Source organism: Seriola aureovittata, chromosome 19, assembly GCF_021018895.1.
Source record: "Seriola aureovittata isolate HTS-2021-v1 ecotype China chromosome 19, ASM2101889v1, whole genome shotgun sequence".
NCBI classification, from domain to species: Eukaryota; Metazoa; Chordata; class Actinopteri; order Carangiformes; family Carangidae; genus Seriola; species Seriola aureovittata.
Window position 1 is genome coordinate 21990153 of NC_079382.1, and position 26953 is coordinate 22017105.

The following is a 26953-nucleotide window of genomic DNA, read 5'->3' on the forward strand; positions in this document are numbered from 1 at the left end:
TGAGCTTCAGCTGACCTACAATAAGTTAATGCCTTCAACTTTCCCCCACATCTTCTCATCAAAAAGGTTTAAAGGTTGGTGTTCATCTTCACTTCAGAAACACTCGGTGAAAAAAACAAGAAAAAACAAGAAAAAACAAAAAAACGAAACCGCAGTTACACTGAAGTGATAATTTCCTATGTGGGAAACACCAGGGGAGGCACCCAGCGGTCCGCCCTTCTGTGAGGAGGGTAAATCCATCTTCAAATCCTCAAAGAAATGCAATGCTTAGTGACCCCCCCCCCCCCCCAACTCCTAACCTAACCCACCAGCCTTACTCTGCATTTCATCATCATCCTCTGCTGCTGTTCGCTTGTAGTACAAGAAATATGATCTGTGAGCCACATTGGTTAAATTCAAATACAGTTTGATGAGTCCACAGTGTTTTTTTTTGGGACATTTTTATGTCTTTGTTGGGACAGTGCAGAGTGACGGGGGGGGGGAGTGAAGACGTCCTCACCGCTCGACTCAAACGCCACAGGGTTTAAAGAATCAGGAAACTGCTTTTAACAAATGTCAGTTCACTTTGTTGATCTCTAAAAAAAAAAAAATCGGACCAAGTGAAACAATTAGAGCTGAAACTGTTTGTTTGTTAATTAATTACCATAAAGCTAATAAGCAACAATTTTGATAATTAATTAATTTTCTTTTGAACAAAAATGAAAATTCAAATGAAATGAACTGATGACAGCTTCTGAAAGAGGAAAATTACTGATTTCTTTGTTTTCGATGATGATGATGATGAACTAATTTATTTTTTGTTTTGAATTGTTGGTTGTACAAAAGATACAATATAATGCAATACAATAAGAATTATGTGAATTATATGAACAACATTACACACATGAATTACAAATTATGAAGTAAATATATGTATAAATATTTATATTCATAGGTCTTATATTTTGTGTACCTTTAGTACTTCTCTGATACAAAATGAGGAATCTTAAAACTTTTGTTACACATATTATAAGAGCCATATTTATCTCAAAACAGCCATACTGCAGCGTCACAGTCCTCACAGTCCGTGTAGTGAGACAAAATATAACTTCATAAATATAATCTTTATATATTTAAAGACTTTTTTTAAAAGAATGAAGATTGAAATATATAAGAATAAAACAAAACAAGGATAGAAATCAGTCAAACTGAAGGCTTTGACAGCGACTCTGAGTCTGAGCAGACATGTTTCTGCTTCCAGGGTGATGGGACCAGTAAGGACTGTCGGACTGGTGCTGAGGGGAAGATGTTCCTTCACCGGATCAGTACGAGTTTACAGACGCTGTCAACGCTGCAGAATACTGTGAGTTTCTTTGTTTCCAGTCCTGTCTGTGCTGCTCTCCAGGCCTGCTAAGAATAAAAACACTGGGGAAACACCAGGGTAAAGTGTCAGGGTGGGCCGGGAGGGGGGTGTGCTGAGCAAACTGGTCGCCGCGGTTGACAGATGCCCCCAGAAAGCCACTAACAGGATGACGCCAGTGCTGCAAGGGCCGTGGGGTAAAGACGGATTATGTCTGAGCAGTAGATAAACAGATTATTCCCGAAACGGTGCCTACTTTTTTAACCTCGTCACTCTTGCCGCACTTACAGCTCCCACCGTCCCACCGTTCCCCTCGGGAAGAGGAGGCTGCAGGTTTACCTCCATCAGATGCAAATCCTGGAGTTCATTCGGAGGGTTTCAGCCGCAGCTCGGGGGCCCTGAAGGATCCGCCGCCTCCCTGCAACCAAACTGCCTGCACCCATGAGCTCCACCTGAGCTAGAGGACGCACTCCCTCCCTCCCACCTCCCCTCGTCCTGCTGGATTTGCTTTGACATTCACATTATTTTGGGGAACTCTTCCTCCACAATGGTTTGGGACTTCGGACTTGTGCTGCTGTTCGTCCTCGCTCCACAGGCTGCTGGAATTAAAGGTAAGCCTCGTTTTGTTCGCAAAGCCACAATCCTTTGAGCCCTGACACTTCAAGTCCTTCACAAGTTAAAGAGAAGTCACGAGCTTTCACGCTTTTATTGTTTGCAAAAAGATAAAAGTTGGCACTTCTGAAGAGATAAGAGCAGGTAGATATGAGGATTTGGAAAGTAAGACAATCTATACACGGACTAAACTTGGTCACAATGTGAGGCAAAGCCTATTACGATTGCATAAGTACTTGGCCGTGAAATCATTAAGGTGTTGTACACTGTCACTGTTTCACCTGAGGATCCAAAAGGGCTGTTTTTTGATAAAACAGAAAGAGGTGAGAAAGTCCTCGTCTTCTCTGTCTCGTTCTGATCCACAGCCAAAGTGAAATATATTCAGTATTCACGACGGGCTGCGAGTATGTGCAAACACGTCCACAATGCAAATGAAAATGGAAAAACTGATAATAACACAGTTCGGTCGGTTTATTGCCAGCTTGGTGACAGCTTGACAATTTGAATTACAGCTTTCTCCAGACTTGAGTCGTGGGAAAAAAACACAAACAAAAGGACGCAGGGTTATGTGTATTGCACAATCTGAGTCGTCTCCGCGGAATGATTACAAATAAAACACCAGATCTCGCTCGATGTGAAACACCTGAGGTTCACCTTCACTTCAAAACACTTCACGTAATGTATATTTATTCTAAAAAGCAGTGACAAGCCGGCTGTGCGACTGCATTACAACCTCCTCTTTACCGACTGCCGTCCTAAATATATCCGCCGGATTGCTTGATCAAAGGCACATACGTCCAGTACGCTGTTGTTTGGTGGATGCTTTCATTCCAAGCACCCTTCAAGAACAGTGAGTGCTTTTATTTTTAGTAGGAGTGGGCATGAGGAGGGAGAGTGAACCCCCGGCCCCTGGCGTGCACATATAATGCCAAACTCAACTCCACTCGGCTCATGGCTGCGAATAACACAAACCAGAGAGACACTGAAGGAAACGAGCAGCTGCTTAAACAGATTAATGCAGAAAAATGTTTTTATTTGTTGTAAAATGAGTAAAGTGAGTTTAATGTTGTAAATGAAGGAGACCGCCATTTTCTTACTGATTGGTTTTAACTTATTCTCTACTTCTTTTCTGTCCCTGTCCATTGAAAGGTCATTGAGTTTCTTTCTGCTCTGTCCAGTAAACAAGGTCGTTCTGTAATGACCACAGCAGAACATGATCAAAATAGGTTTCTATTAATAAAAACAAGTACAGAGAACAGGAGAGAGATCTCAGATGAGCTGGTTATGAAGCCGAGTCCCTCAAAGAGAATTAATCCTCATGCAGGAACCGTTGGTACGAACGGATTCGTTCTTAAGCAGGAGATACAAGTGATTTAAGAGAATTTGTCACATTCGGCATCAGATCAGAAAATCCTGACGTTGCAGAAGCGTTTTTTCGTGCGCTGGTTTTCCCACAGCAGGACACGAAGCTCGGCTTTGTCAAATTAAAATTTTTACTTTTGGACGACACTTTTGAAAATGAATCTTTCTCCCGGATGTATTAGAACAGACAGCTTTATATGGTAACGCGATTATGGTCATGATCTAAGTCTCGTCTTGTCTGACCAACAGTCCAAAGCTCCAGACTCGACCATTACAACTGATGTAAAACAGAAAGTTCTCACACTGGAGCAACCGACACAAGTTGATATGTTGGTATTTTGCTTGAAAAGTGACTCAGTTACTCGATAAACAAAATAGTTGCCACTTAATTTTTATCTCAATTGACTAATGAATTAACTGACTAATCACTTCAGCTCTACATATCAATGCCTGAGGCCCATTTTGTCCAGAGTAAGTCTCGCTGCTGGTTGATGCCAGACTGTCATAGATCTGATCAAACATGATGCGTGTTTATTGTTTCTGAAATATCTGTTTATTCAATGCAACATTTCCCACGTGCAGCAGGAAAAACAGCAGAAATGAACACACCAACACACACAGATCTCAGTGTGTTTGTTTTAAGTTGCTTGCAGTACCAGATGGGCGGGGTTTACACTTAATGTTTCCCATTTCTGTTGACACAGAGAGAACAGGACAATAATTCCACTTTTAACTGTTTCCTAATGTTGCTTTAATCCTGTGACATTAGCTGTTTTGTCGTTCATAGTAAACACAATCCATCTGTTGCTCTAAACAAACGCCAGGGATTTGGATCTGCTCAGAATCTGGTCTGGTCTACGCTGACTGACCCCTTACACGTTCTTGTTTCCTGTCCAGAGAGCGGCGTGGGGCTGGACTCGGGAGCGAGCGCACAGGCTGTCGGCTCTGTACGTTTGGCCGAGCTGCTGAAGACGCCGACGCGCACCAAAGGTTCAGGGTTTGAACTCGGCAGACGTCGATCCAGGAGGTCGGTGTTTTTACACTCCGGAGTGAGGATCTGTCCTCAGGAGACCATCAACGAAGTGCTGGCCAGTCACCAGGCGTACTACCAGCTCAGAGGTACACGCCTTTTATTTGTCTGATCATATTTAACAAACATCACCTTTACTTACAGTCGCACACTTATAGAGACATTACTTCCTGTTCTTCCACAGTTTTTACAGCATAAAAGTTGACTTGCTTCTGGGTCCATCAGCAGCAGTTTTTCATAAAGCAGACAGTGATTCTCATCTTCTTATATTTCCTTGTTTTTCATGGTTTCTAACAGCAGATTTGGGCCTAAACTTTCTCTCTCCCTGTGCTGACACAGTTTAAACACTCCAACCAACATTTGTACATTTCATTTTGAGACTTCCACTCGGCTAATTTCTTTCCGTTCCTTTCAGCACCGTGTGATTAACATCAACTTGCATGAGTGATCTTGTTAAAGTTAGTTAGTTAAACAATCCTGGAGCTACAGAAATGCCAGGTAGGAAATAAAAAGGAGAATGCACGAACCCAGCTATGTAATGAGTCAGTCAGTCAGTCAGTATAACAATATAACATGCCACTTTAAAAGTATCTGTGCACCGTGTACAGAATGATGTGGGACATATTTGCATAAAGTCTGGAAAGCAGTAATTAAATGCAGTAGAAAAACTTTCTCTTCACTGAGCGTTTGACCAGTGAAATCTGTGTTTTATTCACATGACGAGACGTGGGTCGCCCCCTCTGGTGTTGGGGTTAAGGTGCCAACACACACACACACACACACACACACACACACACACACACACACACACTCTCTAGCAGTCTGTCAAACTCTCCACCCTCTGTTCAGCTCAGTGAGATCGATCAACAACACTCACTAAGACGCTTGAAATGCAGAATATCAGCTGAGCTGGTGGAGCTCCGACCGTTACTGACAAGAAGAAATGTATGAGAAGAAAACAGAAGGGAACATGAAGCGCTGCACAGTTTCATCTCAGTCTTTCCTTATTATGCACAGAAATATCTCACAAGGGAATTTCAGTTTGCTGCAAATAAGATAAATTCATGGCTTCAAATCAGATTCTGTATATAGTTCCTGCCATCATCATAATGTGTGGGTATATATCATATATATATATATATATATATATATATATATATATAGGTGCCGGACCAGGACTGATGTCGGTGTGTAGCAGGGACAGGATCCAGCTAACCCAGCGGTCCGTTCAGTCAGGAGCGACGCAGTGAGTCGTGGACGTGACTCATTCACCTCCTCCACACACACTCTCATTTACAAGTGTGTTTCTGTCTAAACTGTTCAACAGAGAGACACAAAGAAGCTGTGAGGTGAGAGTAGCAGCGTGGATTCAGTTGCTCTACTTCCTGTTTGACCACGGAAACAGAAACACAGAGCTTGAACATCAGCAGGTGGCATTTACTGTGCGAGTGCGTATTGTGTGTCAGAGCTTCTACTGGGCGTGAAAAGTTCAGCTCCTTCAAAATAAAGGCGTTAGAGGGTATTAAAGCTTTAAATTTAGTCTGGTGAACCCTGTGTGTGTGTGTGTGTGTGTGTGTGTGTGTGTGTGTGTGTGTGTGTTTGTGTGTGCTTCACTTGCAGACATATTGTTTTGTCCAGACCTGAGACGCCGTGAACACATTGAAGTTTGCAGTGTTAATGAGTTGCGGCGCTGCTTCACATTGTGTTTCAGTTAATTGGATAGAAAGAAGTTTGTTCTCTGTAAAAGTCGGGGACGGTTCTCGTCTGCGAGATGATAATACAGCTTGTTCTTGGTTTGACGGCTTAATTCTGTTCTGCACATTAGGGTCTTATCTCCACTGATACACTGTATGTATATGCAAATTTGTAGTTCCATCTTTTTCTTCTTTTCATCTATTATCTTGTCGTCCGTTATCTTTCTCTGTCGTTAATCAGTCTGTGATTTGACCTTTTATCCTCATCTAATATGGATTTAAAAGTAAATTGGACCCGAACCAGACATTGTTCATGTTATGTATCTACTGCAGCAGGTAAATGTTCTTCTACTGCAGCATGTGTCACCTTTTATATTATCAAATGCATATTTACATTTGTGTGGATTTTTGAGGCGTCATGTTTTTTCGGGTCGTCCGTCCTTTCATCCTTTTGTGACCATGTTTCCTGCAACTTGGCTGGTTGGCGGAGGGATACAACCATGAGGAGGTGATTCTAAAAGTCCTTTTAAAGAACTTGAGTGAGTTATTGAAAGTTTGTTGTCTTCTGAAATCCTCATCCTGTGGTCATGTGCTCATGTTTGGAAAAAGAAAACTTGCCACTTGCAATGTCAGTAAATCTGCGATCTGCACCAAAAACGTATTGACAAAAACGTCTTGTGAACTTTCTACCAAACTCTAAAATATGAGATTATGAAGAGATCCTGCCAGAAAACAAACCAGGTCTCTAGGTGGTTAAATGCAACATCCCACAGTAATAAGAGACAAAAACATTCTGAGTCTGACTTAGTTTCTGTGAGCAGTGTATTTTGTGCTGAGTCTAAGAATGTGTGTGTGTGTGTGTGTGTGTGTGTGTGTGTGTGTGTGTGTGTGTGTGTGTGTGTGTGTGTGTTTGGCCAGTTTGTCAGGAGGCTGTGTGGGAGGCGTTCAGGATCTTCTTCGACAGGATCCCTGGCACGGCGGAGTACCAGAGATGGGTTCACACGTGTCAACACGAGTCGCTCTGCATCGTGGACCTCGCCAAAAACTTCAGCAGCTCCGAGGAGCACATGACCATGGTTCACAGGGTAAGACCTCTGCAGCGCGGCTTAGAGAGCGCTTTCCCCGCCACATTACAGCAGTCGCCACCGTTTCTACAGACAGACAGTGCAGACATATGATGATGAAGTAATTATCAACACCATGACTCAGTGTTTCCACCTTGAACTGCAGCGAGCCAATCACAGTCTCATAAACACAGATTCAGGGTTTAATACGTTACAGACCTCAGGAACCAATCCTGTCACCTTGTGGGGACGGGGGGCGGGGCTAAATAGAATTGAAATCATAAACCGAGATATAAGAAACATATAGAAACATAAGTTTAAGACAACTCACTGCATTGGTTAAAGTTGGGAAACATTGCGACAGAGCCCCTCAGTCTTTAACGTATCATAGCAACACTAAATTAATTACCTTTTTAAATTAGTCTCAGATGTAAATATTTAAGTTGTCAGTAGGAGTGGGAGTTTATTTCTTTTCAAAAGTTTCAATATTTTCAACCTGGTAAGTAAATGATATATAGAAAAGTCATGGACGCCTCGCATCCGTGACTGTAACTTCTGTAACTTGCTGTTTTGATCCTGCAGATCATTTTTACCACCACGCCTTCACCTCCGCCCGTAACCATGGTGATCTCACCTCTCTCTTTTTTCCCATCCAGCAAATTTTAAAAGTGACGCACGAGCAGTTGAATTAAGTTTTCAAAGATAAAAGTTTAAAACGTTCAAAAAACAAAAAACATGAAAGTGACGAGCTGCGGTTTGAACGTGTAACTGTTGAAACTCGGTTCGGTTTGTATTCACCAGCCACAGTCGGTAGGTTCGCTCCCGGCCGAGGACGTTTGCATCAGGATGGAGACTCTGTGACCTGCAGGCGTCAGACTCGCGACCTCCCACGTGTGAATCCGGCTCTAAACTTCAAACCGTCCAGATGCTGCTCAGGGAGCTTCAGTTTTTTTTTTTTTTTTTTTCAGTTTGTTGTTGACCAGCACTCGTGTTATAAATCCATCCATAAACATGCAAACACGCTGCTCCCGGCACATTCGTCAACACGCTGCATCTGTGCCGTCTGTTGATCCGCCACATGGCCTCATTCAACACCGAGAACACAGAGAACAGTCTCTCTCTCTCTCTCTCTCTCTCTCTCAGATGAAGATTTCAATTCAGTGGCCACTTTATTAGGTACACCTGCACACACATGCAAATATATGATCAGCCTTCCATATTTAAAATGCATGTAGTGAGTATTGTTGTAATTTGCGTGAACTGATCCTTTAAAGAAACACAGGAGAGAGTTTTCATTTCTCATTAACATTCGCACTCGCTCTGGAAATTATGGTGTGGAGGTGTAATGGGTTTTATGGCCTGAAGGCTCGTGAAACTCCCTCCAGACCTCAGAGGTGGCAGCAGCCCTGTTTTAAACCACACACACACACACACACACACACACACACACACACACACACACACACTGAGGTCCTGCTTGTAAAGACAAGAAAAATAACACGAGCGAACGAATCAATTAATCAGCCGTTCAGTCAGTCATCACTCTAAAGAAAACAAAACCTCCATCAAACTCAGCAGCAGTCACCGACACGTGACATCATTATCACAAACAACATAATCGTGTGGCAGAGTGTGTGTGTGTGTGTGTGTGTGTGTGTGTGTGTGTGTGTGTCTGTGTGTCTGGTGTGTGACACGTACAGTAAGTGATTGTCTTGTTTTGTGATTGTTTTCAGAGGATGAGCCGGGTGAGAGACAGGAGGCCTCCATCACGGTAAGCAGTGACACATAATCATGCTCTCACACTACACACACACACACACACACACACACACACACACACACACACACACACACAAACACGCACAGATAATGTGAACATGATGCAAATAAGGCAGAGGCCACTAAACAGGCAGCAGGTTCTGAGGGTCGTTGTTGTCACAGTGACGCACAGCGATTTGAACAGTCATTTTCTTTCACCTTTCTCACAGCTTAGATAGATAGATAGATAAATGGATAGATAGATAGATAGATAAGTGGATAGATAGATAGATTGATAGAAAGATTGATAGATTGATACTTTATTTATTCCCTAGGGGAAATCAGTGTAGTTCAAAGGGCTTTGTAGGTGATTTACAGCGGGTCACGGTGGCAGCAGGTCAAGAAAGGTAGTCCCGACGGCGCTCTCTCCAGCAACGTTTTCCAGCTCCTCCCCTCGGAACCTCCTACCAGTTGGACGAGGCTCCTTCTTCACCACGACGGTCTGGCGCCTGCTTTACCGCTGAGGCCGGCTCCAGCAAAAAGCCAGAGATACTTCAGCTCCTTCACTTTGGGCAGACACTCCGTCCCAACCTGGAGGGAACAATCCAGTGTTTTCCAGCAGAGAACCACGACGTGGAGGCGCCGCCTGCTCACACTGTAAACCGCCCCCCAGTGCAGGCTGAAGGTCACGGGCCGATGAAGCCGACAGACATAGTCATGAAACATATTTTCAGCAATATTTTCTCTAAAGCAATCTCAGAGATTCTACAGAGGACTGTGGGAAGGTGAGTGGCCAGAATTTGTTAAGAGGAGTTGAAGGGAAAAGCTCTGAGAGAGATTTTTCATAAAGCGAACTCAGCTCCGAGGGAAAGCAATTTCATCCACCTGGAGAGATGGAAAAAGTCTAGAGCTTGACATTGAAAATCCTGAACGAATAACAATCCAGCTGCTGCAACTCACAATAATTTAAACCTCCAATTACTGAGTCAATTAACGTCTCAGATTTTTCCTTGTATGTGTATCGTTACATTCAGTCATATGTCAAACTTCTCAACAGGGGGAATTTATTTTGTTTCGGCTGCAACTAAAAACATTTGAAGACGGCACCTTGGGATTTTGTGAAACTAAATTTCTTTTTTACCATTGTTGGATAAATCAATAATGAAAAAATGTTTTTGTTTTGTCCAAAAACCCAAAGGTATTCACTTCGCTGCCACGTTCATCAAACCTTCACATCTGAGTTTTGCTTCAGAAAAATGACAAAACTCACGATTGTTCCAAATAGTTGGCAAGTGATTTTCTGTCGATGCACTAATCGATTATTGGATTCCTCCAGTGGAGCTGAGAGACTTTTCTCTGCACTTTGTAGTTTGAACAATGAAACTATAAGTAGATTTAGAAGATTCAGTAAGTAGATTCAAGAATATACCAGAGAACATTTTACTCCCATGTTATATAATGTAATATAAAAGCTTTATTTAATGCAAATTTTCTAAGTGGTCACATGGTTGATAATCAGCCGGGTGAATCATGGAAATCTACTTGATTATTATTATTATTTTTTTAATGAATGCATTCTTCACCAGTTCTTTAATATTTATAAGATTGATAAGATAATTTCCATAAATGTACGGCCCATTAATAAACCTGAAAAATCAGCATTTCTGCCGAAAATTAAATGTCACATTAGGACAGATGACATTTTAATAAATGATACGAATGACTTTATAAGGTTATTAAGATATTAGTTTGTAGTCATTGTACTGAGACGGTGTGAATAGAGTCATTTCCTCTTTTCCTTTTTTTAATCCGTCCTGTCATCACTCTGTTTCTGTGTCTGACTGAGGGGATTTCATAAATGGAAACGTGACTCCGGAGATGTGAGGATGATATCATGTGAATCTGAGGAGTCGTAGAGACAGAGAAACTTCATCACACGGCTCGGCTCTTTATCCTTTAGGGGTTTGACTGCGAAGGAGCCAGAACCGGTTCAGCTACTCTCATGTTACCGCTGGTTGTTTTACTGCTTTTACCTGACGACATTTAAACACGGATGAAGAGAAACACGCGTGTGTCGTCACGGGTGAGAAGAGACGAACACTCTTTGATTCAGTCTCTTCACTGATCTATAAGTCAGTGTTTCTGCGCAGGGTCGCCTCCCTCAGGATCGAAGATAAATGAAGCCATGACTCATGATGTTTCACTTGAGCTCGGCTCTTGATGTAAGAGGTACAAGACAGAAAGTGCGAGGTACTTTCAACTTAATTAAAAACATTTAAAACTTTATTAATAACAGGATATGAACTTGTTTCATTTGACATGGAGTCCTCTCAGAGTGGATTAAAACATGAGATGGTGCTGAACTTCCCACGAGACACAGATCCAGTCCTCCGCAGACTTTTTTTGATATAAACAAATTGTTGTCTGGAGACTCTAAAGCAGGAATGATTGTGTTGAACATGATTAAACAGAATTACTCAGTGGCTCTGCAGGTGTGATACTGAAATGTTATTTAGCAGCTTGAACAACATGATCTTCTTTTATCTGAGAGTTGTACCAGGAAGCTTCGTTTACTTGTTCAAATCGTAAAGTTTTTCTACGATGAGGAGATTTGAAAAAGGAAAATGTTGCCCTTTGTGGCCCCTTGAAATCCTTGAATGGCATTGAAAGTTTTTGAAATAAATAATGGTCATTTGTTTTTTTTAACCTGCTGCTGGTTCTCATCATAAAGATTCTTAGTGTTGCATCAGTAATTAACTTTAATCTGTGTCTCAAACTGTGTCGTGTTGAGTCCTTGAACGTGAGGGAATTGAGCCTGGAAAGTCATTGAATTTGGATGTTTGATAAGGTGTGGGAACCCTGCATTGTTTCCAGTCCTGAACAGAGCTCTGTGTCACATTCAGATTAACATGGATATCTTGATAATGAATTATTGATCCGTGTTTGTGTCTTCCTCTGCAGAGGATCAGTGACTCCTGCGCCGAAGCACAAGCTCCCTGAGATCACAGGTAGGACATTAAAGATCAGACACAGACTGTGTTTGTACACTGATCCTGTCGATTGGTTCTGCTCCTGTCGGACACAGTGTGTGTTGGAATCAGTTGAACATTTATCTGTGGAGTGTATATTGATTTTTGTGTTTACTTTATGTCAAGCACTAAATGATTATAATATCCACAGCACGTAGACCTGTGTAAAGTGACTGTGAGCACTTGTACAGTGTTGTACGGCTCTTCACGCTCTTCATTTACTCAGTGATTTAACGTGACCGTGATGTTGCTCCAGGTGCGGAGGTTCAGACGGTCGCCTCACCGGCTGCACCGGCGATCGTCACCGACGCCGCCGCCGCCCCCCTCGGCCCCACGAGTGCCTCTCCAAGCCCCGACCGCGATCAAGCCCGGCCCGAGGAGGAGGCCGAAGAGGTACCAACAAGCAGCTACATTTACATTTTAGTTGTTTAGTCAATACTCGTATCCACGGCAACAGGTCAGAGGAGCTGGAGGAGGTTTTTGACGGGACACGTGGAGGGGGGGCGGGAAAATGTCACGCTGAAGTTCTTCTTCAGAAATTATCCATCAGGTTATTTATGTCTTAAGTGCGTCTTCTCGTTTCAACCTGACACACACACACACACACAGGGAGTTTAATGATGTTTTACCCATTAACCACTAATGGTCTATATACTGTTCATGGCTGCTGACCATTGTCCCAGCTGCACTGCTCCACAGTTCACGGCTCAGCAGCTCCACTGGAGCAGGTAATTGGATTATGTGCCTTGCTCAGAGACACATAATATAGATGGCAGCTTTTGAGTTGAGCAGACAGATTTTCATCCACTTACCTTTTCTGGATTTTCGCAGCTTATTATCGTTGCTAAGTGGAGAGTGTGTTCAGGCCGGACCCTCGGCGTTTAGACACAAACACACAGCTCACATTGTGATTAATGAAAAAACATACAGTTTCTTTACATTACTGCTAACCAGCTAAAGCTAAAATGCAGAAGATAATGACGTGCCACAAAAACGACGGCTTCTAGTCTGGATTTATTTGATATTCTGATAATTAACTGATCATCAAACCACACTGGACAGAAGGGACAGAATACACAACGCCCATAGTGGCGGTAAAAGAAGTTTTAAACTCTCGACTGTTGACATTCACATCACACTGAGATGAATGGAAACCAATGGCTGCCTGCGAGGTAGAAGATCAGTCAGAGTCTGCTGATTGTTTTGATTAATCGTTTAGTCTGACCAACACAAAGCTGATGCTCCTCCTCGTCAGATAATTACTGCTTTCTCCTGTCAGTGAATGATCGGGACATCGGAAAAAAAAACAGAAAAAGAAGCAAAAAGGCAAAAAGCCTCACCTGAAGAGTGACATTGAATTCCTCTAAAGATGCTCCAGATGTAGGTTTTGTAGAAAACACTGACGTTCTGTCAAACGGGACTTAAATTGCCGACTGTCCTCTGAAATTACCAGAATCATTTGAGTTTCTGCCGTCAGTCATTTTTCTAAGAGAAGGTTATTGCTCTTTTCACCCTGAGCATTTCTCTCTCGAGTCAAACTGAATGTTGGATATGCAGAGGAGGAGCAATGATTCACAATCTGACTGACATTTATGGTTTTATATGACGGGATGGAGCCGGGAGACGTTTTAACACTTTGCTGTGGTTCCTACTGTTGAAAGTGGAAACTACAATTATTCTACTTTTATACACTTTTCTGGTATTTGACTGGTGTAATTTAAACGGCAGGAGTCTTTATACTTTTACCACTACATCAAAACATCAAACCTTCTTTTCTTCCTTTTATTTTCCTCCCAGTTACTTTTCTCCACTTTCCTTTTTTCAACTGTCTTTTCTTCTTTCTTCTTTCCCTACTTCCTGGTTATATTCCCTCTTTCCTCGTTACACGACTGAATTTTACTTGAACGTGATCGGCTCGTATCCGAGGGATCCTGGTGTGGTTTGTGGTTTGTGGTGCAAACTGTGACACTGTGAATAATCAGCAGCTTTATAGTGAGTTTCAGATCCTTGTTCGTCTGTCCAGACACGACGTTACTGTTCTAGTTGTTTTCAGAGAAGCAGCTGTAAAGAGCCACAAACAGCAGAAGGACACAGTTAGAGAGCAGCTGGTTAATGCAGAGGAGCATTTAGCAGCTAAAGATTCACTGATATTCATCAGGTGGAGGCTAACACCCCCTGCGACTGACTCTTGTTTGTTTTCCTGAAGGAGTCGGAGCTTCCTAACGTGGTACCTGAGAGTCCGGTGGAGCAGATAGTGGAGTTCAGTATCGACCTGGTGGACCCGGGTTACAGAGAGCTGCTGGACGACCCAGACTCGCCTCAGTACGTCGACCTGGCTCACCACCTGCAGGACCAGGTGCGACCTCTGCTTCTGATTTCCTGTGTGGTCTGGACACGTTTTGAGTTCATCTCATACAAACTCATATTTCAGTCTCTAATACAATATGTTTATGTCATGGCCTTCACTTTGAGTTACTTCAGTGTCCTCTCTGTTCTTTTTCTGTCAGTTTGCTTTGGCAGATAAGCACTACAATACCCATGAGTCTCGGCTGCTGTTTCTCTGCCAGTCAGAGGCGCGAATCAGAAACTGAAGCAAAATCAGAAAAACTCTGTTGTTGCGCCTGAAGTTTGAGTTTCCTCACATCAGCCTGATACCTGCAGACAGCGAGTTAGCCCGTGTTAGCTTCACCTCATGTGCAGACGATCCCTCGTCAGACAAACACAAACAGAACTCAGACAGCGGAACCAGCCAGTATCTCTGTTACTGTCTGACTTCACTTTATAAAGTGGTTTTTCACAACAAGAACTCATATTAATCACTCTGGTTTAATGTCTTAGCTTCTACCTTTATCTTTTTATCAGTGCTCCAACTGTTGAGCTGCCGAAAACATCTTCGTCCTCCTCGTCTTCCTCTCTGTTACCACGGCACAGATCAGCGCCTGCCACAGTCTCTGAGTCTCTCTCTCCTGATGGCTCTCGCTCAAGCTCAATGTAAAGAAGCTTACAGCACGGGGCCGTAAGGTCGCGGCCCGGGGGAGGGAAAAGATTACCCAGGGTGCACTCTTTCTGCAAGCTTATTTCTTTTGTCCAGCTCCTCAACGAGAGTCATGTTGAGAAATTAAGTTGTTTGATGTTATTTCCTCATTGAAAGACTCTTAAAAAGGCGTCAGGATCATTCAGAGCTGCACGCGATGCGTGGCAGGATGTTACCTGATGGAGCCTTTAAAGGCGATTATGTCATAAGAGTGTCCAGGTGCTTAACTCGCCTAAAGATAGATATCAATGAGGGTTTCCCATTCATGCAAGCCTTTCTTTATACTGACATATTGGCACTCTGCCAGCTTATTAACAAGCTCCTGTTTGACGGCTCGGAGTTAATTACATTGGCGTCTGCGAAGGCAGATGAGAGGCGTTTTGACTGATAGTTCAGGTATTGAAACGTGTTGTTTCTCTTACAGATGCAGCACGTTTTTGACAAACTTCCAGGATTTAAAGCCATCCATGTGCTGGGGATCAGGTAAGACATCTGAATAGAAAACAGGAGTGAGCAGATGATAACGAGGACGCACGGTTTAGGCGTAATCAAATCTGCGGCGTGGCTGTTGTGGTGGCGAGACTCTCCGCTGAGCCTTGATAATTTCATCACGTTTTAAATGAGCAGGTCGTTTGCCACGGACAGACATTTGAATAGATGAGAGGCTGGTTGTTGTTAGGACGCCGTCAGATGCTGCGGCAGGCGAACACGTCACGCCACGACCAACCAGACAGAAGAGATTCCTTCTTCTTCACCCTGCCGTTCAGGTTGGCGGCGAGTCCTGTTCATATTCAGTAATGGCGGGTCAGAATAACTCCTCATGATGATGCTACAAAAAATATTTAGGAAACATAGTCGCTGTGTTTTTCAAAGGAAAAGAGGAAGAACAAGGAGAAAGTGTCAAAACAAGCACAAAAACACAAAAACCAACCAGTTTTTTTCAATTTTCTCAATTTTGAACAGTTTAAAAAAACAAAATCACTGCGGTTGTCGGGGGAAATGATGTGAGAATAATGGGGCTTAAGTTGAGTAAACAAATCAAAACAGACACCAGAAGCCACCAATAGTGAAGAAAATATAAGTAATCTAACTTTAAAACATTTTTTTATTCATCTCTTCAGGAGGTGAAAGTAGAATTGAAGCTGCATTTCCCGTTTATTCAAGAACGCTGAGACGGCAGCGACTTAACCCACAATTTGATCGAGTTTTTCCAAACTGATTTTCAACTGCAAACACAGCAGACAGATCATGAAGAAAACGCTGAATACTGAAACAAAAAGAAAACTTATTTTAAATAGTTTAGAAAATAAGATTTCTGTTTGTTTCCTAGAGAACAGTTCACACAATAACACGTCCAGAGTTTCAGGCTAAAATGATGAAAAAAAGTGTCAAAACCTGCGTCAGTCAGTGACGGACGTGTGATTAAAACTCATTTTGAGAGGAAACACTGCGACGGCCTGTTCGCTGGTGTCACTCACTAAATCCTGGTCTAAATAAAATATAGACCGGTGGATAAAGGAAGAGTGAACTCATTGACCTCACTGACAGAATGTTTTCTGAGCAAGTAAACACCATGAACCTGATGTTCAGTGACTCGATGTCAGTTCGAGGACGAGTTTATCTGCTTTTGGAAAGAGGTCATGTTTGATTTTTTAAATGAAGCTACATCAGATCCTCACGGTCCTGATGAAGCAGATTACCAGAGCTTTTGACGGTTAATCCCAATTTGTAACTGAGGATGCTTTTTTCTAACGTCTTATTTGATTGAATTTAACGACGTAGAGAAAAACTGGAGATTTGAAACACAACTTTTCAGATGCTTGAGTCGAACAAAATGTGAATTGTTTTGTGTAGAATTTGAAGTGACAGATCGTTTGGCAAGATTTCATCTCCCGTAGCTCGTCCTCTTCCCGCTGCTATCACTCTTCCTGTTTACAGTTTATTTCCACCTCTTATTTCTTTTCTTTTCTTCTTCCCAACGCAAGCGAGACCCAGGACACTGACGGGTAAATGACAGAGGAATGAAACACTCCCCGTAGCTTCCGCCTCCCCGTGTGTGTTTGTGCAGGTTCCTGCCGATGTGCGGCTCAGCATTTATTCGGATCCGAGTCAGATGGACAAAGAGGGGGGGGGGGGGGGGGGTTGTTTTACCCAACACTGTCCACACAGTTCAATACGAAAGTAGAAGTGAGCACAAGGACCAAATAACTGCTGAGACCAGAAGATATTTGTGAATCCCTTTTTAGTTGAAGGTTAAAACGAAACGTATCCTGTTTTTTTGTTTTTTCCAAAGTTCGTTAGAGCTCTCGGCCTTTCCTCTCATTATCAGAGAAGGCAGGTGAGGAGTGAAACACAAAGACTTGTGGATACAGTAATTGTCACACTGCCCCCCCCCCCCCCCCACTCATTAATTTGCCTTCCCCTGTGGTGTCTGGCGCTGTCACGGCCAATAACATGATGGCGAGGCCTCAGCGGGGGCTCGTCCTCTAATCTTATGAAGGATTCACAACAACTCCTTCCTTTGTCTGCCAGACTCCAGCACTCACTCACTCACTCACTCACTCACTCACTCATTTTATTAATAATAATAATAATAATACGTTTGGTGACAACATAATTAAGCCTCCGAGGATATTTACACATTTTGGCAAAAGAATAAGTGATTTATTTATTTATTTATTCATCATGCACTTTATTCTGTCTTTGTCAAATCAAGTAGTTTTTTTTACTGCAGTGTGGACAGAAGTGCACTTATCAATTTTTCTAACCCTATAGTAACAACACGGACCTAAAGAACTTTAACACCTTCCCTCAGCTCAGTGTTTTAGCTTTATGGCCTGAAACTCTCCTGTTTTGATTTAGTCTCAGCATTACCGCAGTTCCCACTGTCCACTACCTGCAGACAGACACAGTCAGAGCAGCTGCTGAACATCCTGGAGCATTCAGCAGCTAAACAGACAGATATTTCAGGAGCTGGTGGAGACCAAACACAGAGCTAAAAGAGAGAGAGGGAACACTGGTGGACAGGTGGACGCTAACGCCACTCCACATGATCACGTTGCTCTGGAACTGCTGTGTGTTTTTTAAATTTACCAAGTGGCCAAACAATCACTTACTGCAGGTTGAAGTCTGAATTTAATGGTGATGGAGTATTCAAGGATTTACTTTGTTCACTTTCCTGCAGATGATGGCACAAACACAGCTGCAGTGGGATGATCATCCAAGTCTTGCTTGGACGTGTAAATGGGTGAATGGTTTATAATATGTCGGAGCAGTTTGGCCAACTTGCTGTGGAGCTTGTCTTCTCCCTAAATTACTTAATGAAGCTGCAGATGTACAGTGGGTTTTAATGAAAACAGCTGCTGCTGCTGCTGCTGGAAACACTGAGACTGAACCAAGACAGTAAAAGAAGCTAAAAGAGGCTAAAAATGCTTTTCATCAGTGCGAGCGACCGCTTTCACATTTGAGTCATTGTAAGTATTTTAACAGTTGTTGATTTGTTGAGACTTCAGTTGGCACCGTGTAGTAAAAGGAAGCAGTAGGCGAAGTTTGGAAACCAGACAAAGAAGTAGAGAAAACATTGCCCCGAGGAGCCCTGCTTCATAAGTCAGATAAAAGGTAATGATTTTGAAATGTAGGTGAATGCGTAAAAAAGACAAAAGCTTTTTTCGTTGTTGTCAGGGAGGCTGATCTCCCCAGAAGAATAGCTCAAGGCGCCTTTCTCCACTTGAGAAGTTACAAAGCCTCTCACGTGTGGGCTGCAGCCATGTGCCTCCACTGACTGCATCAGAGCAGAAAAACAAGAACAAAGAAAAGCTCAAATTAGATGCAAGGTGACGACATGACTGGCAACAGGTGGTGGGATTTTCAACAGTAAGTAAGTGGGTGTAGACGCATCCTGCCAGTCACAAATTAGAAAAATGAGGCAACGGCACACTGAAGCAAATACTCACAACTTCAAAAATCTCCTATAAAGCGATCCATGAAGTGGATGAGAGGACAGTAAAATCCAGGATAGCAGCCACATATAGAGAGGAGGAGAGTGGTGTGTTTACAGATACGGGACGCAATCAGCTCCACTTCAGACAAAGAGCTGTCTGAGTTTGGAATAAAGTGATGCGCTGGACGTTTTAGACACAGAACAGCCACTGCAACCTAATGAAGGAGTGCTTTTGTTTGGCAGACATCGGTCCACACAAAAGCAAGGAAATTCACATCACTGCCATTCTAATGAGTCACATCGAGGAAATCAGCTTCTTCTCTCCTGATGACAATAGCTGTGCAGAATATTGATGTAGTTCTGATGGATTCTGTCTTTTCTTTTCTTCTTCTTCTTCTTTTTTTATTTTTGTTTGAAATATAGCTATAGATGTTCATGCGTGGCATTTTAAAAGTGCCACTTCTTACTGCAGCACACACACACGCCTTATGATTACCTTTGCCAATTGTGCGTTGAACCGAGGTCGTCCCTCTGCAGCTCGTGCTGAAACTCAGAATCCAGAGAAACATTAACATTTTCAGGACTTGTGACATTGACAAATTGGACCTTTTTATTATAAATCAAAGAATTAAAGGAACAATAGGTGAGATTTTCACTGCAGAGGGTTGATATAGATTAGTTGATCAATACAGTTAGAGTGAAGAATTGGAGCCGTCAATGCTAAGTCAGAGGTAATATTTCCTTTTCAGGCCCGGAGGAATCTCTGTGCACTACTCTCTCGTCTTTGAGGTTAATTCACCCAAAATCAACTCTGAGAATTCAGAGACGGCGACCCGCACACCGGAGTCGCCGGCTGGCTCCCGCCTCAGGGAAATGGTGACCAAGGCTCTGCGTGAAGAGGCTTCGCTGCCCATCGATCTGGACTCGCTTAACTTCGAACCAGGTAGTCTCCTCACAGATATTAGTGTCGCTTCTTTTTTAACATCTAAGTGGATGGTAAGTGTAAAATACTGTAAAACATATGGGTTTGCTGCATGTGAGAACTCTCTGAATATACTATCCACTACAGCAAGCTAAAGGGAAAATTTGAATAATTTATGGTATTTGATGTAACTCATGTATATAAAAATCTTTTTCTTTTTCTTTTTTTGTGACAGAGGCAATCCTTCTTCCGGCACTGACCTCAACCTCTTCAGTAGAGGTAGTAGAAGTGGTGAATGAGGTAAGATGCTTTGCTAATGCTACTGGAACTAGATTCAGATAAGAAGTTGTTAGTTGTTATATAGGAATTTAAAAAAAAAAAAAATGCTCTAATGTGCACGTCTTAAATTGAGAAATAAAGATGAGAATGGCATATAACATGATGTATCCTGAGACCCTCAGTTAAAATAAGGGAAACTGAAGCTGAGCAATGAGCTAAACAATGCTAACAGACACTTAAAGCTGCAGATTTGGTGTTGGTTCTCACACAAAGTGACACTTTCACATTACATGGAGTCATTTAATTTATTGTTTGAGTAGAAAAATTGCTTAATGCACATTTGAAAAAGGTAATGCACTATTTCATAGGTCCTGTAATTTCTTAATTATTTCCTAATATGATTTGTTATTATTTGTAGGGGAAAAAGATGCAATCAATTTAGATTATTGTGTAGATTCCTGTAGGAATTTCCTTGAAAGGTCTTCTAAAATCTTTATGACTGGAAAAAGTAACCCAAGATCTTCTTGAACTCAACCAGATATTAATTTATTGTTGGAAATGCAGTTCTCCGTGTTTAATTAATTTTGTCTTTGTAGAAATATTTAAGTTTTTATGTTTTATGTTCTTGTGCATTTACTTAAAGTGGTTTTGTGAGCAGTCTGGAACTAATTAATAAAAGTATATCAGTTATACACTGTCTCAAACCTCCCTGTAATTAGTACGACATTACATAATTCTTTCTCGAAACATTTCTAAGAATTTATAGTTAAGAACTGTCTCCTCTGAAGGAAATCAGACAGAACATGAGGGACCCAAAAATAACGAGTTTTGAGCCTTTAAACAATATAATTATCAGAGTTTTTCAATACTTAAACATCAAATATCTTTGTTTTTTTTTTATCTTATTCATCATGCCATGCTGTGTATTCATGTCTCCACAGTCCAGTGAGCCTGACTCACACAACGAGTTTGAAGTTTTCACCGATGAGCCGGAGGTTGATAAACCTCGGCCGGTGGTTCCTCTCACCCCCATGGAGAAGGAAAATGCCCTGGTGACCCTGCTGGATCCCACGGCTGTCCCGGATGATGAGACGACAGCAGTGACTGGTGGGTTGTCAGAGAGCAGTGATCATCCACCGGCCTCAGAGGAAATTACTGATGAGTCTGAGGCTATTTATGAGAGTGAACCCGAGGCACCGAATGATGAAGGGGAGGAGGAAGAATTGCTGATCATTACACATGAGGTTGAAACTATTCATCACGATGAAACTGGAGAACTTGTGAGAGACTACATCCCGACCCCCTCTGTGATCCTCAACCTGGAGACAGATGCTCCAGATTTCGGTCTGTCTCCGAACGTGATATCTGAGGAAGACCTGATTCCTCTTGATGTGGACAGCGGGAATCCTGGTTTGGATGTTGTTCAGCTTACCCCAACTACACAGATTTTGTTAACTACAGTTTTTGCAGGAGAGGATTTGTCTGACTCGGGACAACCAATCACAACACTCTCAGCCATCACAGGCCAGCCGCCCACTGAGCCGACAGTGAATCTTCAAGAAGATGAAGAAGTAAACTCTCTTCCAGATGACGAGGAGTTTGATTTGGGCGCCCATGAAACTTATGACTCTGATGATGTTTCAGAAACAGAGGAACAGAATGTTTCCGAGTCGGAAACTGAAGTTGAACTACTAGAACCAGAGGGAGAGTTAGAAGTCAAAACTGATGAAGAAGCACTTGAGGTTTTGCAGCCGACACCTGAACAAGCTGAAGTGTCAGAACCAGAGGAAAAGCATGTGATAGAACCTGAAGAGGAGCCAAATGAAATGGAAGTTGAAGTTCCAGGAATGGAGGAGAAGGACCTTGAAATGTCAGAACCAGTTCAGGTTTCTGAGCCAGAAGAATCTGAACCAGAAGCAGAACCAGACAATAGCCAAATAGAGGTTATGACAGAAGAAGGAGAGGAAAAGGGAGTTGAAGTTCTGCAACCAAATGAGGAAATAGCTGAAGTTGAAGAAGAAGGTTTAATCGATGTGTCGCATTCAGCTCCAGAGCCTGATAATGATGTGTCTGAGGTTTCAGAACAACCACCAGAGCCAAACGAAGAGTCAGAACCCGGGGATGTAGCTGAAGAGGTCTCAGAACCAGAGGAAGAGATGGTTCATGTTTCTGAGGAAACAGAACCTGAAGTTTCTGAACCAGAAGCAGAAGTGCTTGAGGAAAAAGCAGTTGATGTTGTGAAACCAATAGCAGTAGAAGAAGAGGTTGTTGAGGTTCCAGCACCAGAGGATGATGCTGCAGAAACAGAGGAGGAAGTGGTGGAGATTTCAGAAGAAGCTGAGGAAGTTGTTGTTGCTCCAGCGCCAGATGAAGGTGTAGTTGACTCAATGGAACCAGAACCGGAACCAGAATTAGCACCAGAAGGGGAAAGCCATTTTACTGAAGGTGACACTGCAGAACCAGAAGAGGAGCAAGGAGAACCAGGGGAAGTGATAGAGGTTGTAGAGCTTACTCCAGAACCAGAACTGGGGAAAGATTCAGATGAAATACCAGATTTACCTGAAGTCCCTCAATCAGAGGAGGATGTAGTTGAGGATGTAAACCCGGAGGAAGAAGTGGTAGCATCTCCAGAACCATACGACGAGCCAGTGGACATTTCACAGCCACAACTTCCGTCAGAAGAGGCAGAACAAGAGGAGGTAGTTGAGAATCCAGCTCCAGAGGATGTATCAGAACCAGAGGATGCATCAGAACCAGAGGATGTATCAGAGCCAGAGGATGCATCAGAAGCAGAGGATGCATCAGAAGCAGAGGACGCATCAGAACCAGAGGATGTATCAGAACCAGAGGATGCATCAGAACCAGAGGATGCATCAGAACCAGAGGACGCATCAGAACCAGAGGACGCATCAGAACAAGAGGAGGTAGTTGAGAATCCAGCTCCAGAGGATGTATCAGAACCAGAGGATGTATCAGAACCAGAGGACGCATCAGAACCAGAGGCTGCATCAGAACAAGAGGAGGTAGTTGAGAATCCAGATCCAGAGGATGTATCAGAACCAGAGGACGCATCAGAGCCAGTGGACGCATCAGAGCCAGAGGATGCATCAGAACCAGAGGACGCATCAGAACCAGAGGACGCATCAGAACCAGAGGATGTATCAGAGCCAGATGATGTAACAGAACCAGAGGACGCATCAGAGCCAGAGGACGCATTAGAGCCAGAGGACGCATCAGAACCAGAGGACGCATCAGAACCAGAGGATGTATCAGAGCCAGAGGATGTATCAGAGCCAGAGGACGCATCAGAACCAGAGGATGTACCAGAACCAGAGGACGCATCAGAGCCAGAGGACGCATCAGAACAAGAGGAGGTAGTTGAGAATCCAGCTCCAGAGGATGTATCAGAACCAGAGGATGTATCAGAGCCAGAGGATGCACCAGAGCCAGAAGATGCATCAGAACCAGAGGACGCATCAGAACCAGAGGATGCATCAGAACAAGAGGAGGTAGTTGAGAATCCAGCTCCAGAGGATGTATCAGAACCAGAGGATGTATCAGAACCAGAGGACGCATCAGAGCCAGAGGACGCATCAGAACCAGAGAACACATCAGAACCAGAGGACGCATCAGAGCCAGAGGTTGTATCAGAGCCAGAGGATGCATCAGAACCAGAGAACACATCAGAACCAGAGGACGCATCAGAGCCAGAGGTTGTATCAGAGCCAGAGGATGCATCAGAACCAGAGGACGCATCAAAGCCAGAGGTTGTATCAAAGCCAGAGGATGCATCAGAACCAGAGGATGCATCAGAACCAGAGGATGCATCAGAACCAGAGGAAGGCATAGATGAGGCTTTACTGCCAGCGGAAGAGCTGCCTGGAGTTTCAGAGCCAGAATCAACAGACGAGGTAGTAGTTGAAGTGCCAGAACCAGAAGGGGAGGGCGTTGAAGTACCAGAACTGAATCCAGAGGAGGGAATCGTTGAGATTTTAGAACCAGAACCTAATGAAGATGTTATTGAGCCACCAGCAGAATCAATTAAAATCCTTCAACCCTTTGACAGCATGGAAGATCCTCACTTTGGAGATGATACTGTTCAGATTGTTGAGGATAACGAGTTCCTGCAACCTTTTGAACCCGACTATCGTCGCCCATTAGAAGAAGATAATTTACCCGTCATACCAATAGACACCCATTCCTCTGTAGAAGATGTTGGAGATTCTGGTCATGAGTATCCTGTCATCGATGATTTTTACATCGAGGAGGACGTCGACAGCGTTGACTCTCAGGTGGAGAGTGACTCGGGTGTTGTCACGACGACGGAAGCAGCCCTAAGTGATCTACAGTTTGAAACAACCTCTGTTATTGCAGGTGAGCAGCCATCAGTTGCTGTGCAGAGCAATATGATGAATTATGATGTGATTAAAGGCAGTGAATTATGTTAATAGAGTTGTGCACTGAAATTACAGCAGATAATTACAGATGCTCTGATGCATTAATGTTCTATTTTTAAGGCCGCGTGCTTGATGCTCTACCTTGTTATTTGAATCATAGCAAAAACAGGATGGATTTTGGCTAATTTCAGATACTAAAGAACAATCTCTAGAGAATTATCTCAAAATGCAAAATGGGGATTCAAACTTGAAATTCAGCATGAAGTATTTTGAATGTATTATGTATAATTCACTTGGCAGGCACATTTTTGTAATCTGTGGAAATCCTTTGAGAGCACCCATGACTTAATTCATCCTTTTTGCCTGACATTTCAAAGAGGTGACAGCTCCAGACAGGCAACACACAACAGAGGGCAAAGAAGTCACAGAAGACTTGCCGGAGGAGACACAAGAAAGTGATTCTTCCTCAGAGAGAGACATCAGTGTGACGGCAGCACCAGTTGCAGAATCCTTCCCTACACCTCCGGCAACTTCTGTTGACGTGTCTGAAGTGTCCTCACCCAGCCCGACTGTAGACTTTGGACTCTTTGAGGTAGCGGAGCAATCTGTAATCTCCTCTGCTCCTGAGTCCTCGGAGGATGACGGCACAGAGCCGGAGGCAGAGCCCGAGCAAAGTGAGCCAGCCGTCATCATCGATGAAGACTTAGAGGACTCACCAACCAACCCACCGGCCGCGACCGAAGACATCATCGACGAGGCTGTAAAAGACTTGGCCACGGAGCTGGACCAAACGGACGTGGCGGCCACAGGGGCGAACGAGCTGCCGAATGAGGGGAGTGGTTTTGAATCAGCGGGCGAGGAACGCACCACCGTCAGTGTCACAGCACCGCCTCCAGTGAGATACCTGACCACGCCATCCATGACCACCGCCAGCCAGGGCCGGGAGCTGGTGGTGTTCTTCAGCCTGCGAGTCACCAACATGGACTTCTCTGAGGACCTCTTCAACAAGACGTCGTCCGAGTACAGATCCCTGGAGAACACCTTCTTAGATGTGGTGAGTAGGAAAACAAAAACCTTGAGTACTCTACAGTTTCTGGTGAAACTTAGATAATCTGAACTATAAAAGGGCCCCATATTGAATTGTGAAATACACTGCTGAGCCAGAACCTTGCCTAATATGCTTCCCGCCAAAACTTAGACAATAGCATGGACTCTGCAAGACCTCTGAAGGTGTCCTATGGGATCCTTGAAGTCCAAAAGAGGTGGAGCTGCCCTGGAGTTGTTCCAGTGCAGCCCCCCCAACACCCCATTGCTGGTTCTTGGTGTGTACCTCTTTGGGCAGTATGACTTGGAGCACCCCATGAACCATAACAATTTGACCCTTGTTAAATTTCTCAGGTTTTTACACCTGCACCTTTCGCCCACATCAAACAAATATCAGTGATATTCGCTCCATTTGTGAGTATTCATAATGTTTTGGCTTTATTTTACATGATCAATTAAATCCTTTTGTTGTTCAACTAGTTTTTACAATCTCAAGTGAAATAGGGTTGAAAGTCGTGTAAAATTCAACTTAGCAGCATTTAAAGTTTTAATTGTTTCCTAGTTGTTTCCTGTAAAGTTTTCATACACTTTATACATGTATGAACCCTGCAGGCGTCACAGCCTTAAACATCTTTCTTTTTGATAGTGAGATTTGTTTAGTATCACTGCTTAATTTTTTTTTTTACATTGGCTATTTACAGAACCTGGCGGCAAAAGTAATCTAAATTTCCCTAAATTTTTAGCTAGCTCATTTCCGAGAGAAACATCTGTCTGCTGCCACTGAAAACGACCCTATTAGAGTGGTGAGAGAAAACAGACAGGACAGATGTGGTCCAGACAGATACACTGTGAGCTGAAACTCACTATATAAAGCTGTGTTTGCTGAGGGGAGCTGCAGATTCAGCTGATAACTCTCTGCAGCTTCATCACTATCACAGACTTCTTTCACAGTTTTCCTTATTTGATGCATTATTATTATTATAAGTACAGATTATAGCCTCTTCACCAAGCTCGATTCACAATATTTAATATTTAATTTATTGAGGATATTACGAGCACAAATATTGAGTTTTCTGTCGTCTGCATTGAGTCTTGTGACGGTAAAGAAAACCAGTCCCTGTGGTAAAGCTTCTGACAATTAAGCTTGGCGAGTGTGTGACCTTTCCCTTTCATTTTCATTACGACTCGACAGAAACTCGCAGACAATTAATGAACAGGAGCAGCGGCCCTGTTCCTTTGTGTCTTTGTTTTCATTCTGCAGAAGCCCTCAGAGTCAGACCCGCAGCTTGTTTTGTTGTGAATGGATGTGTTTTGATGGTTTTTGGATGAACAGAAGTGAGAGAATAATTTCAAGCTCAGGCAGGTACAATACAGACTTTTATTTTATTACAAACAATGTCTCTGCTTAATTAATGAGCCAGGAAGAACACGCCACGGGAATATAGTCAT

At 43.1% G+C, this 26953-nt stretch overlaps 1 protein-coding gene across 1 annotated transcript in view; it reads left to right on the plus strand.

The window, feature by feature from the left end:
* The first annotated feature begins 1886 nt into the window (after positions 1-1886).
* The window catches only part of LOC130160770 (interphotoreceptor matrix proteoglycan 2-like), a 55475-nt gene continuing 30408 nt past the window's right edge, over positions 1887-26953 (plus strand). Inside the window, exons 1-12 of the mRNA XM_056363470.1 lie at positions 1887-1950; positions 4211-4432; positions 6956-7122; positions 9331-9644; positions 11821-11867; positions 12145-12281; positions 14095-14244; positions 15347-15405; positions 19612-19805; positions 20020-20084; positions 21005-24437; positions 24838-25514. Of these exons, the coding sequence (XP_056219445.1) occupies positions 1887-1950; positions 4211-4432; positions 6956-7122; positions 9331-9644; positions 11821-11867; positions 12145-12281; positions 14095-14244; positions 15347-15405; positions 19612-19805; positions 20020-20084; positions 21005-24437; positions 24838-25514 (5529 nt within the window). The remainder of the gene's footprint in view (positions 1951-4210; positions 4433-6955; positions 7123-9330; positions 9645-11820; positions 11868-12144; positions 12282-14094; positions 14245-15346; positions 15406-19611; positions 19806-20019; positions 20085-21004; positions 24438-24837; positions 25515-26953) is intronic.